The sequence below is a fragment of the Leptosomus discolor genome, chromosome 1 (assembly GCF_034619465.1).
Source record: "Leptosomus discolor isolate bLepDis1 chromosome 1, bLepDis1.hap2, whole genome shotgun sequence".
Classification (NCBI taxonomy): Eukaryota; Metazoa; Chordata; class Aves; order Leptosomiformes; family Leptosomidae; genus Leptosomus; species Leptosomus discolor.
In genome coordinates, this window is record NC_141391.1 from 168719404 (window position 1) to 168733835 (window position 14432).

General features: G+C 42.1%; 1 protein-coding gene across 2 annotated transcripts in view; it reads right to left on the reverse strand.

Annotated features, from left to right (window-relative positions):
* PLXNC1 (plexin C1) overlaps positions 1-14432 on the reverse strand; it is a 70792-nt gene that overhangs the window by 33838 nt on the left and 22522 nt on the right. For both annotated transcript variants that reach the window (XM_086470979.1, XM_086470972.1), the window contains exons 7-14: positions 11145-11214; positions 9709-9784; positions 9535-9588; positions 4903-5042; positions 3623-3802; positions 2229-2316; positions 1116-1322; positions 813-1004 (exon numbers count right to left, since the gene is read on the reverse strand). In XM_086470979.1, the coding sequence (XP_086327105.1) occupies positions 813-1004; positions 1116-1322; positions 2229-2316; positions 3623-3802; positions 4903-5042; positions 9535-9588; positions 9709-9784; positions 11145-11214 (1007 nt within the window). The remainder of the gene's footprint in view (positions 1-812; positions 1005-1115; positions 1323-2228; positions 2317-3622; positions 3803-4902; positions 5043-9534; positions 9589-9708; positions 9785-11144; positions 11215-14432) is intronic.

Here is a 14432-nt window from a genome sequence, read left to right on the forward strand (position 1 = left end):
AGCTTCGTTAATCTTTACTATGAGCCATATGCCTTGAAGTCAATAGAGTTATTTCAGTTTTATACCACCATACACTGCAATAAGTCTGGCATCACTTTTCTCCATCATAAACGGTGATGACTGCATTTTAAAAAATTCATATCTTCATCTTACTCATGGCGCAAATATATTAAGCTGCCATTTAGCTTTGACATCCATGCTAATGTTCTTATGTTTGGGCCTGGCTTTGTGCCATATGTTCAAAGCATTTTGTCCTTCCCAGGGCACATTGAATTTCACCCCCTTTTTTCATCCAGAAATGTGTTCTCTTCTTTCTCAGCGGTGACCCCTCTGCACTGTTCAAGACCCTTATCTACTTCAATAGGAAAAAGTGAATGGGAGGACACAGTCCTTTTCCTCATGGCCACACTGCACCAGCAGCAGACTGCTTACAGATCTAAGATGAGGGGCTCTCCTGGAACCAGCAATGCTGTATCGGTGATGTCTCTGCTGCAGCTAGAGGTGTGACAAGACACTGCTCTCCTGGAGCTCAGCAGCAGTGAGCTCAGCTTGGGCTGCAAAGCCTACCTCTGACTCTACAGCAGTAACCAGACAGTAAATGAACTCAGTACTGTTTGTGGTACCTAAGCTAGGCAGGCATGCTTAGATATGAGGAAGGAAACAGTACTACTGAGTACTAGGAGAGCAGAAAATGCATCCCGTTCCTCCCTCTATAAAGAACATTCATGATGAGAGCATTAATGCTACATTTTACTACATTTGTATAAACATCCAAACACTGTTGAATTGCAACAAAAGGGAATCCTACTTACAAAAACTTTCACTGTGGAAAAGTCAATCTTGTCCGTTCCTTCCCTTTTGAATTTGCACAGTATGGTGCTGCGATCTGGCTTTTTGGTAATATTTTGGACACTGAACCATATCTTTTTGGTCTGTGCACCATTCATATATGACAGATAAACTTCTACCTCAGCTTTAGAAATATTCAAGTTGTCATTTTCTTTCTAGAGGGAAAAAAAGAGAAGATAATAAAGTCACTAAACACGTTGAAAAATAAAATGATCCCCAACAGCACTTTCAAATAAGGAATTATAGTTTACTACTTTCCAACTTACATATATTTTTAATTCCAGATCAGGATCCAGCTCAGTGTGCAGCTGGTAGTTAATGAACACTGGGTCAGGGTGATAGTGTAATTTGACACATGGTATAAAGGTAGTTTCCACTTTTAACATCATATCAACAACTTTACCCTCTGTTGCATGGCTCAGGCTTGGTGTTAAGTAATGATATTCAGATTCATTTCCAGGACACCTAGAGACCTAGAAATGCAATAGCAAAGCTGTAACAGTCATTAAGTACTCAACAGTGGGTACAATTACGAACAGAGGCACTCAAAATAATTTTAACGTCTTCCTGACTTCACACAGATACCTGCTAAACCTCTTCTCTATGATCAGGCTGCATGCAGAGCACCTGCGAAAATTTCTGTGTTGAGCCTGTGTCTACCTTTAAGTACATTTATCACACACTCTGCACGCTGCTTTAAGGCTGATTGCACACTGCTAAGGCAGCTATTTCCTGCGGTGAGACAGGAATAGTGACAGTGATTTCTCCTTCCTTCCCCTCAATGCAGGTGACATGAGAAGAGCAGGACGAGGTCTCCAGCACCTCTGGGCATTGGCTGTCCCCAGCTTAACTTCTGAGAGAGGGGGGCTGTTGCAGCATCCCATTGTTTACTCCATGGGGTGATGCTGCTGTTTTCTGGTCTCTGTGCAGCAAGCCCAGGAGTCAACAGGGTGCCTACCTCCTCACAGTGTCAAAGGGTTTAGTCCCAACATCAGCTCCAGTCTGCCGCCCTTTGCTGAGGCAGGGGCACCATTTGGGTTCTCAACACAAAGCCAAAGAGAAGTACATGACCCCCTCCTCCAACAGACCCCTATACTGAGAGTGGGGAGACTTAAAAAGGAAAGATTTGGAACAAGTCTCTAAAGTATAGAAAAAAGGCTTAAGGAATTATGCAGGAGAGTAGCTTATGTGTATCTGTGATCTTGTACTGAGAATGTGCGCAACTGTAATCCTACAGGTGGTCATATTTATTTCAGCAGGGTGACTGATGTGTGCCTCCAAGTGTTTGAAAAATACTGAGATTTTCCTGAAACCTTAGGAGCAAAATCTAATCCCTTGAGAGACCTCTATTTGGTATTGCAAAAGGGATTAAGACTTACGGTGAGGTTTGATCTCTGGTCATCTGAAATAATCACACTGTCCACCACATTAAAATTTCTACCAATTGTAGTAATTTTGCGACCACCACTGTAAAAAAAAGGAGGGGGAAGGGAGGTTAATGTTATCTGTTTTCCCACAGGTAAGTCCTGCATTAAGTCTTCAGCCGTGAATAAACTACATGTGCATTTTGCTTTGGTAGCAGCTAATATAATAAAGTCAAACTTCAGGACAAGATAATTTGCGCTATACAGTGTGCTTCCATTCTTTCCTCATAATGTAATGGTAAATACTTTTGCTACTGCAAAACCAAATTACTTGAAAGCATACACATGGATACTCCTTTTCATGAACTCTCCACCTCATTTTCTATTCATGCAGCCAAAGAACTAGATCATGATTTAATATTCTGTCTTGAAGAAAGAGCATCACGGTATTTCACTGCCCCGGAGCAGCCCTGCCTGTGCTTAATTCTTGCCTTCTTCAAGATGAACCGATGGTGCTAGGCACCTCACAGGAAACATTCTCGGCAGTGTTCAGACCATCTGTCTCAGCACACACAATGGTACTTGTGTCTGAGGGCTCTGGCTCACAATCTCTGCTGAACGCAGTTGGAGTGGTTTAAGGTATTATTAATTTCCAGCTGCCTGAGCTGCCTCTCACCTGGAGATGAGGGTATACATCCTAGCTGCTCAGCTGCTGCAGCTGCCAGCCCAACTCATTACTTCAAATCCACACTTGCCAGTGCTTGATGCCAAGATATCAGACTAAGAATCTGAAAGTGGGTTAAAACTGTGCAGGCAGAGGGACAGGTGGAAAGCTGTGCCTGAGAATATCTTAAAACCATCCTGTAAGTCTTTCACTGGAGCAGTGAGTCTCCCACAGAACAGAGCAGAGGCTTGAAAAGGGCTCTTTTGGCTTTAGGGAACCCAGTCCTAAAGCAAGTCTGAGTGTATCACTGCAGTGGTGATTATTTTCACTTCATTTCCAATTCACTGATACTTCACGCTGCTTCAGAGGTGAAGGGTGTATTAGTATCAAGAAACAAATTATTTATTGGAGCTAGCTGGAGTTTGAATTTATGCGTGCTACCATTATTTTGGATTTAGCTTTAGTATGAAGAGAGTATTTTTGACTTCTACAAAGGAGACCTGGGGCAGGCAGGAAGAAGCTTACAGAATCCTGCAGAACACAGAATCTGTCTTGCAGTTATCATGATCCTATCTGTATGTTAAATGTTAAATCAGTTCACTGATGTATATTCATCCTCCACAACAGGTTACAGCAGTCATCCAGGTTTACATCAGCTGCAGTCTGGCCAAGCATGGAGGCTCATATTGGGTCAATGGGATGACATTTTAATAAATACATAAAAAGTATAGAAAGACAAATTTACCTGATCCAGGAAGTATTTGGTGTGATTCCAAAACATGATGGTAGTGAAACATAATGCAGGGTCATTGGTGGTGAACATTTTTTCCCATTAGCCTGTATACATATACTTTTGGCCTCTTTACGTGTTGGTGGGAGAGTAAATGTCATTTGTGTGTCGTTTAGCACATTCCTAACTTTAATGCTGAAGGAGAAAGAAAACAGTCAGATGCTGAAACACAGATGCCAGTATGCCACTCATGGGTGTTACTACATGAAGCCTATAACCTAAAGCAAAGGATAAGGAGAAAAGACAAATGAATCTCTGAGCCGCCAGATGGAGGTGGAAAGACAGAACAGGGAGCTGAAAAGACAAAGTAGGGCACCTTCTGAATTAAGTTGCAATGTGTCACAATAATCACAGAAGACAGTACAGATATTGGTCTTACGGCCTTGGGATGAGGCTATGTAATGCAATGTGTGATTTTGCTGTTTACTGTGTCTTCTATGTGCTACCACCACGGTCCATGAGGTAGTCAAGAATGAGACTCTTCAGCTTAATTTTCTTTCTTTTTTTGTCTTTCTCTCTTTTCCCCCTCCTTCCTCCTTTTCACTCCTTTCTCTTTCTCTCTACTTCCTCTATGTCCCTCCTTTCCCTCTCTCCCTCCTTCTCTTCTTTTGCTTTTTTTGTGGTCTCCAGAAAATTAATGATTGAAGGAAAAACTGAACAGTACCATATGAATACTTTTTCAAGTGCTAGCTATATAAAATGGGCTCGGTAATCACAGGCAGCCATTGCAGCTGCACCTGAAAATGACTGATTCAGAATAAGATACCTTAATTATCTAGGAGGTTACACTGTGCAATCGTCAACAGAGAAAAGTACAAGCTGGTGCATGAGAAATTCCCTTCCCTGGCATGGTGTTTGCGCTTTCACAAGCAGAATCCTAGAATATATGGGGAATATTTTGAAGCAGAGGAGAGTCAAACGAAAGCTGAGGCTTTCCTGTGACCTTTTTTGTTGCCTGCTGCGAGGCACAGAGGGCCACAGGTACAGAACTGTCCTACTACTGCTGAGAGAACTGCCCACCTACCCATCCATCCCTTGTATTCTACCTGAACACCAATTCACTTCCATCCTTCAGGAATTGAAAGTGGAAGTATAACTAAAGGAGCGCAGAGCATCCCCCGCCCTGCTGAGGAGAGGTCCATGGTAACTGTTCACACAACTGTATTGCTAGGGCAAAATGGGAGTAATTTTCACCATGCAAAGTAAATAGTATTATTTTTCAGAGCTTAACTCACATGTCTGGTTTACAGCCAGTGATTCCAGTCAGTACCAGTTTTATGCCTGATGCACGTGTGAAGTTTTCTCCTTTGACTGTTATTTCACTTTTGCCTAACGTAGAAATCCACAAAGGTTCAATGGAATGAATGCTGATATGCTATTAGAAAACAAAGCAAAACAAAATCGGGTTATAAAATGGCTAGGCAGTTAAACAACAGCTGCAAAACCAACCACCACTCAGGAACGCAGATTTTATGGCACTAGGATATATTTTTCTTATTAATTTCAAATCTTGTTAAGCTTGATCCTGGGAAGTACTGTCAATAACAACTTCTTTACAAGCCAACTATTTTTACCTACATATTTTATATTTCAATTTATGTCATAACAAAGTTGCCCAAAGGAATCACAATCTGACATACAGGAAAGTAAGTATCACAAAGACCCAGCTTGGAATAACACATTTTGTGTGACCCTTAAAGAATTGAGAAACAACACAAGACGAAACCCATGGTGCTGTCACTACGAGAGATCAGAGAAACAAATGAAGGCATCTCTTGTGACCTGAAAAGGGGAAGCAGGGTCAAATCCTAGAATGAATAGTTGAGAAAGAGCCTCAGAATTAGCTTTACTAGAAGGTTTTTTCAAAATCATACATAGAGCTGAAGGTACAACACAATTGCGGGGATTTTTTCATATCCCATTTTCATGCTAAGAAGTTTACAAATCTATTTTCCAACATTTAAGAATAATGTTTGCTCTGATGCGTTCACAGTCTTGCAGAAATGTGGCCAATTTTTAAACTGTGCTTTTCTTTGTTTATCTTTATATTTATTCTAATTTACTAACACTACCAAGCAAGAAGGGAGATTTTTTTCCCTAGTGTATTTACTTGATACATTTGACAGCATCTCATGTTTAATCAGTTTTGCTGCTTCCCCAGTTTTATAATCACACAGACAGTTTCCTCTCTTTGTATCTTTCAGACAACAAACTGAAAACATTCAAGAAACTCACGAAAATACACGTGAAACCACAAACTGTTTGGGACCTTCTCAGGCAAATGATTTCTAGTTTGCTTTTAGACTGCCTATAATACTAGTTTAAAGTGAGTTTTTAGAGTACTATGATTATCCTGATTTCTGCTGTGCACCTGTGGACACACCCACTGCACAGTTCACCCTTCCTGACCCCAAGGGCACTGATTCAAAACCTCCAGGAAAGTCCTTCCCACAAGGTTTTTTCTCCCCACTAATCTTTTCATGTACCCAGAGCAGCATCAAGATTTCGGGCTGGTGGCCTGAGGGGACCACCAGGGTCACATCACCATTCTCTGCAAACACAGCCTTTGCCCACTTCAGAGAGGTCCCTGGCACGTCTTCCCCACATGCTACCATGGCCACTGAACACTGGAGTGCTTTGGAGCAAATGTGAGACCTGTCACAACTGATCGAAAGGTACAACTTGTGCCTTAGGAAAGGGCAAGAGAGTGCAAAGGCTGGGGCCAGAGGGCCTGCAAAAGGGTCTCCAAGATGACCTCTGGTATGGATCATGGAGGAGGGCAAAGGAAATCCCTGACAAACAGCCTGAGGAGGAAAATTCCCTCCTACCACGACCTGGGGATCAGTTTAACCCCTAGTATGCGAGCAGGAAAACCGAAGCAGAAATTCGAGAGATTAAAGCCAGTGAAGCACCAGTGCTTTTCTCCACCCACGTCCCATCCCTCTGCTTGTGCCCAGCCTCCAGCGCACCAAGGACAGTCGATATCCTCACACAAATCCAGAAGTCAAATACTACAGAAAGGAGTAAAACACTGTTTCGGGGCTCTGACTGGTAACCAGCAGGAAGCCCTGAAGCACGGGAATAACGCAGTATCACACAAACACATGTAGATCCCCCAGAGCAGCATCAGGGCTGCGAGCCCCAGTGAGAGAAACACCACCAGGCATCCCCTGCCCAGGGCTGTGACAGGATGTTGCGGTGCTTCAGTGCTCCTGCCGGTCTCTCTCCCAGGCACCACACACCACGGGGCACCTCAGCTTAGCTTGTCTTTTTTCTTTCCTTACACCAAGAAGAAATCATGGGAGGAATGGTTCACTCTGGAAGTTTCAGTCCCCTCTGAAATCACGCCTTCCCTGCGGCTACATGACAGGGACTCCCTCACTGTGTCCTGCCTTGGACTCACGGCATTAGTACAGTCACTCGCAGCGCTGAGGCAAGCTGGCCTCGGCTCCTTGAGAGCCTGCTTCCCAGCTCGACTGCCGTGGTCTGCAACACTTTCCTCAGCAGCAAAAGAAACCGTGAATCTCCTCACTGAACGCAGGAGTGACCAAGTGTCCTTGCTGGGGTCTGCGGTGCTGATTTCCCCAGCGCCAGAGCGCTGCTGACCTTCCAGTCCCTGCGTGGCCGAGGGAAGGAAGGGAGATAGCAGAGAGGCAGAAGGATATTTATAAAAATCACTAGTTGTGAGGCATGCGATGGAAACAGCATAAACACGCAGAGAGTCATACAGAAAGCGTGCACCAGGTCCTCAGGTAATGTAAATCAGCACAGCCCTGTCAACTTCAATAGAGCTCCACATTTCTGAGCTGCAGCACAGCCCCCCAGCCCTGGACAGCCTAACACTTCCCTGGGGCTGCGTAAACAGTGGCAGCCACATCCTCAGAGGTGTGGTTAGCATGGCTGCAGGTTGCAGTGAGATATGAGATATCTGGCAGTGACCCAGGTTAAGCAGCCTCTGCCACCCAGGGGAGCTTGTCCCCACTCCGGCACAGCCCCCCTCCTGTGGTGCTAGCGTGGAGCCTGAGGCCACGCGAAGAACTGGATTAGGGAACTGGCCCAAATGAAAAAATAACCTGCTGAAAGACAACGGTTATTTCCAGCCCAATCAGTTCCCCAGCCAAACGTACTCGTGCAACCACTCCAACTGCTGCTCTGGCGCAGGGAGGGGGAAGGTGCATGCATGGCAACCAGCAGCTGGAGTCAGGAAGAGGGCTGAGGCTGCCACAGAAAGAAAAGTGTATTAATCTAAATGCTCGTCTGGGGTTGTGGGAAAATACAAATCCTCTTTCTCAGCTCTCCAGTATGTTCTCCTTAAAGCACTAGCAGTCAAAGGAGAGTAGGATTTCAAATGCAATTTCAAGCCCTCTGAATGGATCAATCACTTCTAAATAAACATCTGCCTTTGGACTGCCTCTAGCGCTTTCACTGCCTTGTCCATCACTGTCTTTCCAAGATAAGGCGTGTGGAAGAAAGCCATCTCCCAGGCAATTCCAACTATTTACCAATGTCAAATTAATGCACTTGGAAGCAGAGCAAAGAAGAATTTCCTCTGTTCTTTCACCAGCCGTAATACTTTACATGCAGACCAAATCCAGAATATTAATGCTCAGAAGCACAAGTATTACACTCATCCCTTAAAAAACAAAATGCATTTTGTGATTTTGTTTAAGAAACCTCAGCTGAACAGCTGAATTTAAGAGGTAATTCCTGTCTTCACAGGTAAAAGTTTGGGTAGTTCTAACGAAACATTTAGAGATAAGAACACACTCACTATTTATACCAACCGTGCCATCACTCACAGAAAAGCAGAAACCAAAAAGTGTAGGCAGCGAATCTCTATGTACCTACTCATCAGTCAAATTTCTCTTCATTACTCATTTCTTTCCTAACACCTTCATGTCATAAGTAACCACTGATGACAAGATTGCTCAGTTTTATCAGAATATAAAACCATTTTGGCACCATAAAGGATGAAGGGATAACCTCACGGTTGAAGGGCTGTCCTACAAAGCAAAAGGTTAAAGGGCTGGCCTATGAGGCAAATCGTATAGACTATACACTCACATACAGTCTATGTGATTTCAATAGAGAACTCAAAAAACACATTCAGAAGGTACTTTGGCACCTGCAACACTCCTTCCTTTCCAGTGATCCAGCTTGAGGGGGATGGATGGAGAGTAGCTCCACCTCCAGTTTTGTCTACAGCCTGGAAGCAAGGAAAATTTTTCTGGAAGTGTGAACCAGGGATTTACTAACACCTAGGAATTTCAGTTCCTGGATACATTCTCTTGTCTGTTAGGCAGAAACTGGGCGGCACATCCTCCCCTTCCTTCTGCTCCCCTAGCAGCAGTGTTTCAGGAGAAGCTGTGATCTGGCTGCATAAAATGAAGAAGAGACTCTGAAAACTAGTTTTACAGAGTTGTTTGTGACAGCAGAACTCAAACATGCATTCAAGACTAGGTAAGAGATTAAGTCCAAGACATTCTCCTTTGTGGTTTTTTTTTTGGTGGTGGTGGTGAGCTTACACGTCCCAGCCCTCAGCATGCTGGCTCCTGTGGACTGCCTAAATACAGCACACAGGGACTTTGGCATTTAAAGCAATATTGTAAATACAGCACCTAGAGGAAGGCACATGACACCCCAATACCTGGATCTGAAATGCAAATCTGTTTTGGTACCTTTAATTACCACCAAAGGACTAAGAAAAAAATAGCATCAATCCAATTTCTGCATTACCTTTCTATGTAACCAACTGACTGCCTCCTCATCCATATCTCTATTCTTCCTGCAAAGTCCTCTCATTTTAAATATATTTCTCCCCCAACCCACAGAACCTCAATAATGCCAGTCTTAAAATGCTAACTAACCTCTGTTTTCCGCGTAGTGGCGATCCCATTGGAAGCAGCTGCATTACAATGGTTCTGAAAAAAAATCAGCATTTCTCCATGTCAGGACAAGGAAGAGACAGATTGCTTCTCAGATGTAAAAAATACAAGGAAAAAACATCACAGGGGATTCCAGTCCTCCCCAACAAACTTCACCTGGCAGGTGGTGGCAGGAGAGACACGTGTCCATTTACAGCTGTCACACTCACCCTTGTGTATACATCGTGAGCAGCTGGTAACACAGAAAACAGAGTTTTTGTAAGATGCAGGCACTCAATCTAGATTCAGCCATGAATGTGACATTTCAAGTGACAGAAAAAAGCACAAACCCAAGAGAACAATCTGGCAAACATGTAACGAAATTCATAAAACCTATAACCTGCATTTACCCTCCAAGCCTATTGTTCTGTTGTGCTTACTCTGAGGACAAATTTAGTATGAAATACAATCTGTGCTGAGAAGCTGAGAGTCATAAATTTCCAAAAAGCATGAAGCAGACAGAAAACTTTGGGTTTCATTTTGCTATGGTTTTCTCCAGTATTTAAGTGGCCAGGTAATACCTTTTAACCAGAATAGGGCAGAAACCCATCATGGATTATTTCACAGTTTGCCTGAACTTCTGTTCTGTGTGTGTAGCACTAACAAGTATTGCTAGCTTGCTAATGCTTTCCCCTACCAAAAAATACATGTGTTGGAGACTAGTTTGTCCCTATGTGGCTCTGCAATGCCTCTATCGGCATGGAGGAGAGACAAGAGCAGCACGGGCCCTCTCCACGCATGGTGAGAAACGCTCTGATTTAGAGAAAGACAGCTCCTTCCCTGTGTTGCTCCAAGGACAGGGAAGTGATGTGCCACCTCCCAAAAAGCAGGAGTTCAATTTCAACCCAGGTGTCTATGAATTAGCTTCATAGAGCGTTCTGAATGGGAATGCTGTAGTTACCTACAACATATGTTAGTCAGATCTTTCTAAGTTTTAACAACCACATATCATAAAGGGTTAGGTCATGTACTGGGCACAAATGCTTTCTACTGCAAGCTCTCAACAAAAGAGTGTGGCTCTGAAAAATGACATGTACAGAACAACAGGTATTCATTATTCCTATTAGCAGATTAGATATTACTTTCTGGTTTAATTGTATTCATGTTACCCATGGACCATATTTAAATTGTAACTGGTTCTATTAAAAAACAGCTCCATAAAGCGACTTCTACAGAATCTCTTGACTCCTCTGATCTAGGTCTTATCCTGAGTAGCAGGGGCCCACCTTTTTCACAAGGACAAAAAAGATTTTAATGTCATTGTGACATCCTCTATTATCTCTTCAGGCACTCGTCATAAATTCAGTCATGGTAATGACTCTCCTACAGCTAGCTGCCAGGGTCCCATTAAATAAAAGAGTCATTAGAAGAAGTAGCTTTCTAAGGACAATAAAAATGAGAAGAAGGAAATGGGCCAAGAAAAGGGATTTGATTATCTTTAGAAAAATATATTTCCTTAATAAATACCAAAAAAAAGAATGATCGTACTCCAGTCCCCCTCCCCACACACACATACACCCCTCAATGAACTTCAATAGGAACCAGGTTCTTACTTTTTCAACCAAAATGTTTGTGTGATATTCCAAGAGCTTGAGGACAGCGATGCTTCAAGAACTAGACAATCTGGAAAAATGTGACTGTTAGACATATGCTGGATATTACGAGAAATAACTGTAAAAAAATAATTGAGTTGAAAGTTCACGTGCCTTCAGCTGTTCTCTACATGTTACGCACCTTCTCCAATAGATTCACTCACACTTTTGACTGATAAAAATAACTAGATTTTGTCATTCCATAGCACCCTTCAGTTGAGTTATTCCAAGACTTTATACACACTCATTAATTATGCTTGATGCCACCACTACATGATATACAAAATGTTATTATCAGGATACAGATAAAGAAATGCTACCATGGAGCAGGGATATAAAACCATTTCCTGAAAAGTACACAATGGTATACAGTGGCTCAGTCAGACCCCAAATTCAAGCCTTCTAACACAACAGACTGTTCTAATGTGAGAGACCCCAACATACCATACTTTTCTCTCTTTCTGTCTCAGAGACTTAGTTTCAGAGTTTTCTTTTGTAATCTATGCAGTAGCAATTTTCATCCTATTTAAATCTTTCATGATTGCATGAGTCAATTTGCCATTATTTCAGCTAGCAATTACTCTACCAACAATTCACTGGCAGCTGTGGAATGAAAGAGTATCTTCTCGTACGAGCAGAATACCACATCGAAAAGTAGACTTAGATATATACCACTTAAGCCATAGTCCCTTTCATCTGTGTGCCTGCAGATGTGTACGTCTGTGAAATGAATGACTGTCTGAAATCAAATGAAACCCATGTGTGCAGACTTTTCTGGCTTCCCTATGCTAGGAAGTAGATAGCTTTTAAATCCGTAAAAGTTACACAGATTTAAAGTATACCTACCTTGCAAAGGTAGAGAAAGCTTTGCTTTTATCAGAGGCTGGCTTGTTCAGATGAAAACCAGCTTTGGTTACATCTACATTGTTAAATCAGAAGTATGTCCCAGCTCCACATGTCAGCATGGCACTTGGGTGTTCACTGCAAAGGTCACCTGTACTGCTTGTTAGAAACAGCCCTTGGGACTGTTTGTATGCTTAAATACCTTACTAAATGGATAGCAGAGTCCGATTTTTTAAAGGTGTTTTAATGCTTGAAGATGTGGATGAGCATACACAGACATTCTGAAATCCTTCACCAAGCACCTATTTACATCTCCAGATATCCATGTATCTGCAGAAACCTGACATGTTTGGCACAGAATTGCCTAAATCACTTGACAAGATCATTGTATGAGAAGGGTCTCAAGCCATGAGCTACTGAAAAATAGTATTTTACTAGGAGTAGTAAGTAAAAGCAAGGAATTAATCTACTTCTGGCAGCACTTGTTTTCTCTTTTAAGTTTGTATAAATACTTCAAAAACAACACTGTCAAATATGGTTTCCTGATTTTGTCTATGTTGAAATTATGAAACCTATTATTTTCTGTATGGCCTGGGCTGACCTTTCAAAATGCAACAGACTGCACCGAGTAGCAGGTATTTTAAAAAAGTGTTGGTTTTTTTTTTCCAGAAATGATACCTGAAGGAGATTTGCAAGTGCATCTTCTTATGAGACTGAGGTCACTTTACACGAGGTACCATAAATAGTCAACACAGCTTCCACACTTGCATTATACACTAATATATCTCTGCTCATAGGAGCATGTGAGTGGCAATAATACCGGTGGGCACAAGCTAAACTCACAGCTGGTTAACACTGTCAAAGGGCTCATATTTGGCACAAACCACAGGCAAGGCGAGCTGGCTTCTGTAACACTATAGTCTGAAAACCTGCTAAAGGAGTAAGAAAAAGCCTTAGTCCAAGAAGACAGAGAACTAAAGCAATGTACTCCACAACTATAAGAAAACATGGCTTTTCGGACTGGGTTAATAAAGGACATTCTTTTATTCTCTAATGCACTTATTCCTCTTAAAAATCCACTAATATTGTTTACTAAAGACAAGCTTAATAGACGAGAATACTCATGGATATCACTCTAGCTGTCACCTGCTAGTGACAAAGTCTTTTCTTCTTGATTCCCAAATCAATATTGGGCAGAAACTTGACACAAGACTTGTATGGTGCCAGAGGAGTTTTCCCTGTACAAAGGCCATAGGATGATCTCCTGACATCCCAACATTCCAAGGAAGCTCCTTCAGGGGCAAGGCTGCCTGAGAGAGAAAGCTCTTTGCAGCACTGAGCTCTTCAAAACAACAGGTCATCATAAGTTCTGGTTAACATTTCATTCCTCTTTCTACACAAAGATATTATTAGAGAATCAGATTCATGCAGCGCATTACATGTCTTTTGGGCTATATTATCTAGGAGAAGATAAAGGAAGCCATTTATCTGAATTTTCTGTTTCCTCTTCAAGTCACTTAAGAGCACATGGTATCCTTGAGCTTGCTATCTTTGTACCTCAGTTTAGATTAAAACTCTCTTTTGTATTCAAACATAAGCAACTTAAAAAAGGTACAAGGTCAATCTGTACTAAAAAAGCTTTGTGCTTCTATCCAGACCCTTGGAGCAATGCAAGGGGGATATTTTCCTCCTATCAGTCAAATAAGACTCTAGTGTGAAGGATTATCATCTGATCTTTGAGACCAAAGCCAAGAGAACAGCTCAAAAGTCTAGACATTCAGTAATTTACCACCTCATTCTAAAACTCGTAGTTACCCATAATATGCACGAAACAGATCACATGCATCATGCATCCAATACAAATGGCTCAGATCTCTAATTCTGAGAACTACTGGTGAACAAAGCACTATAAGAATTATTGCAAAAGGATACAACCAATAATTCAGAAAGATGAATGAAATCAAGTAAAAAAGATGTACCAGTCAAATTGTTCCTGAACCATGTATTTTTCTGCTAAACTTCTACAGGGGACAATCGCTTTCTCACAAGTGTCTAAGTCAGGTTGAAAGACTTAATTGAACGTTAAGATTATTTACTGTACAGACATTCATAGTCAGATTCTCCTTTTACTTATGCTAGTACAGTTTCTTGCAAAAACAAATTCTGTTTGCAGACGAGAGAAGGGTTAAGATGGGTTGTCACAGCAGAGCACTGGACCAACACTGCTTCCATAGCTCCAGCCAGCTTGATTGTCATTGCAGCTATCCTAAGTTTCCTTAGACAGTGATTAATGGCACCGTGTCAATACACTCCTAACACTAGAACACTGCACTGCTATAGGCTGTACTGAAGAAGCTGCTTCTAGCCATAGGCTAACATGTTTTATTACTTCTAGAAAGGACTCCA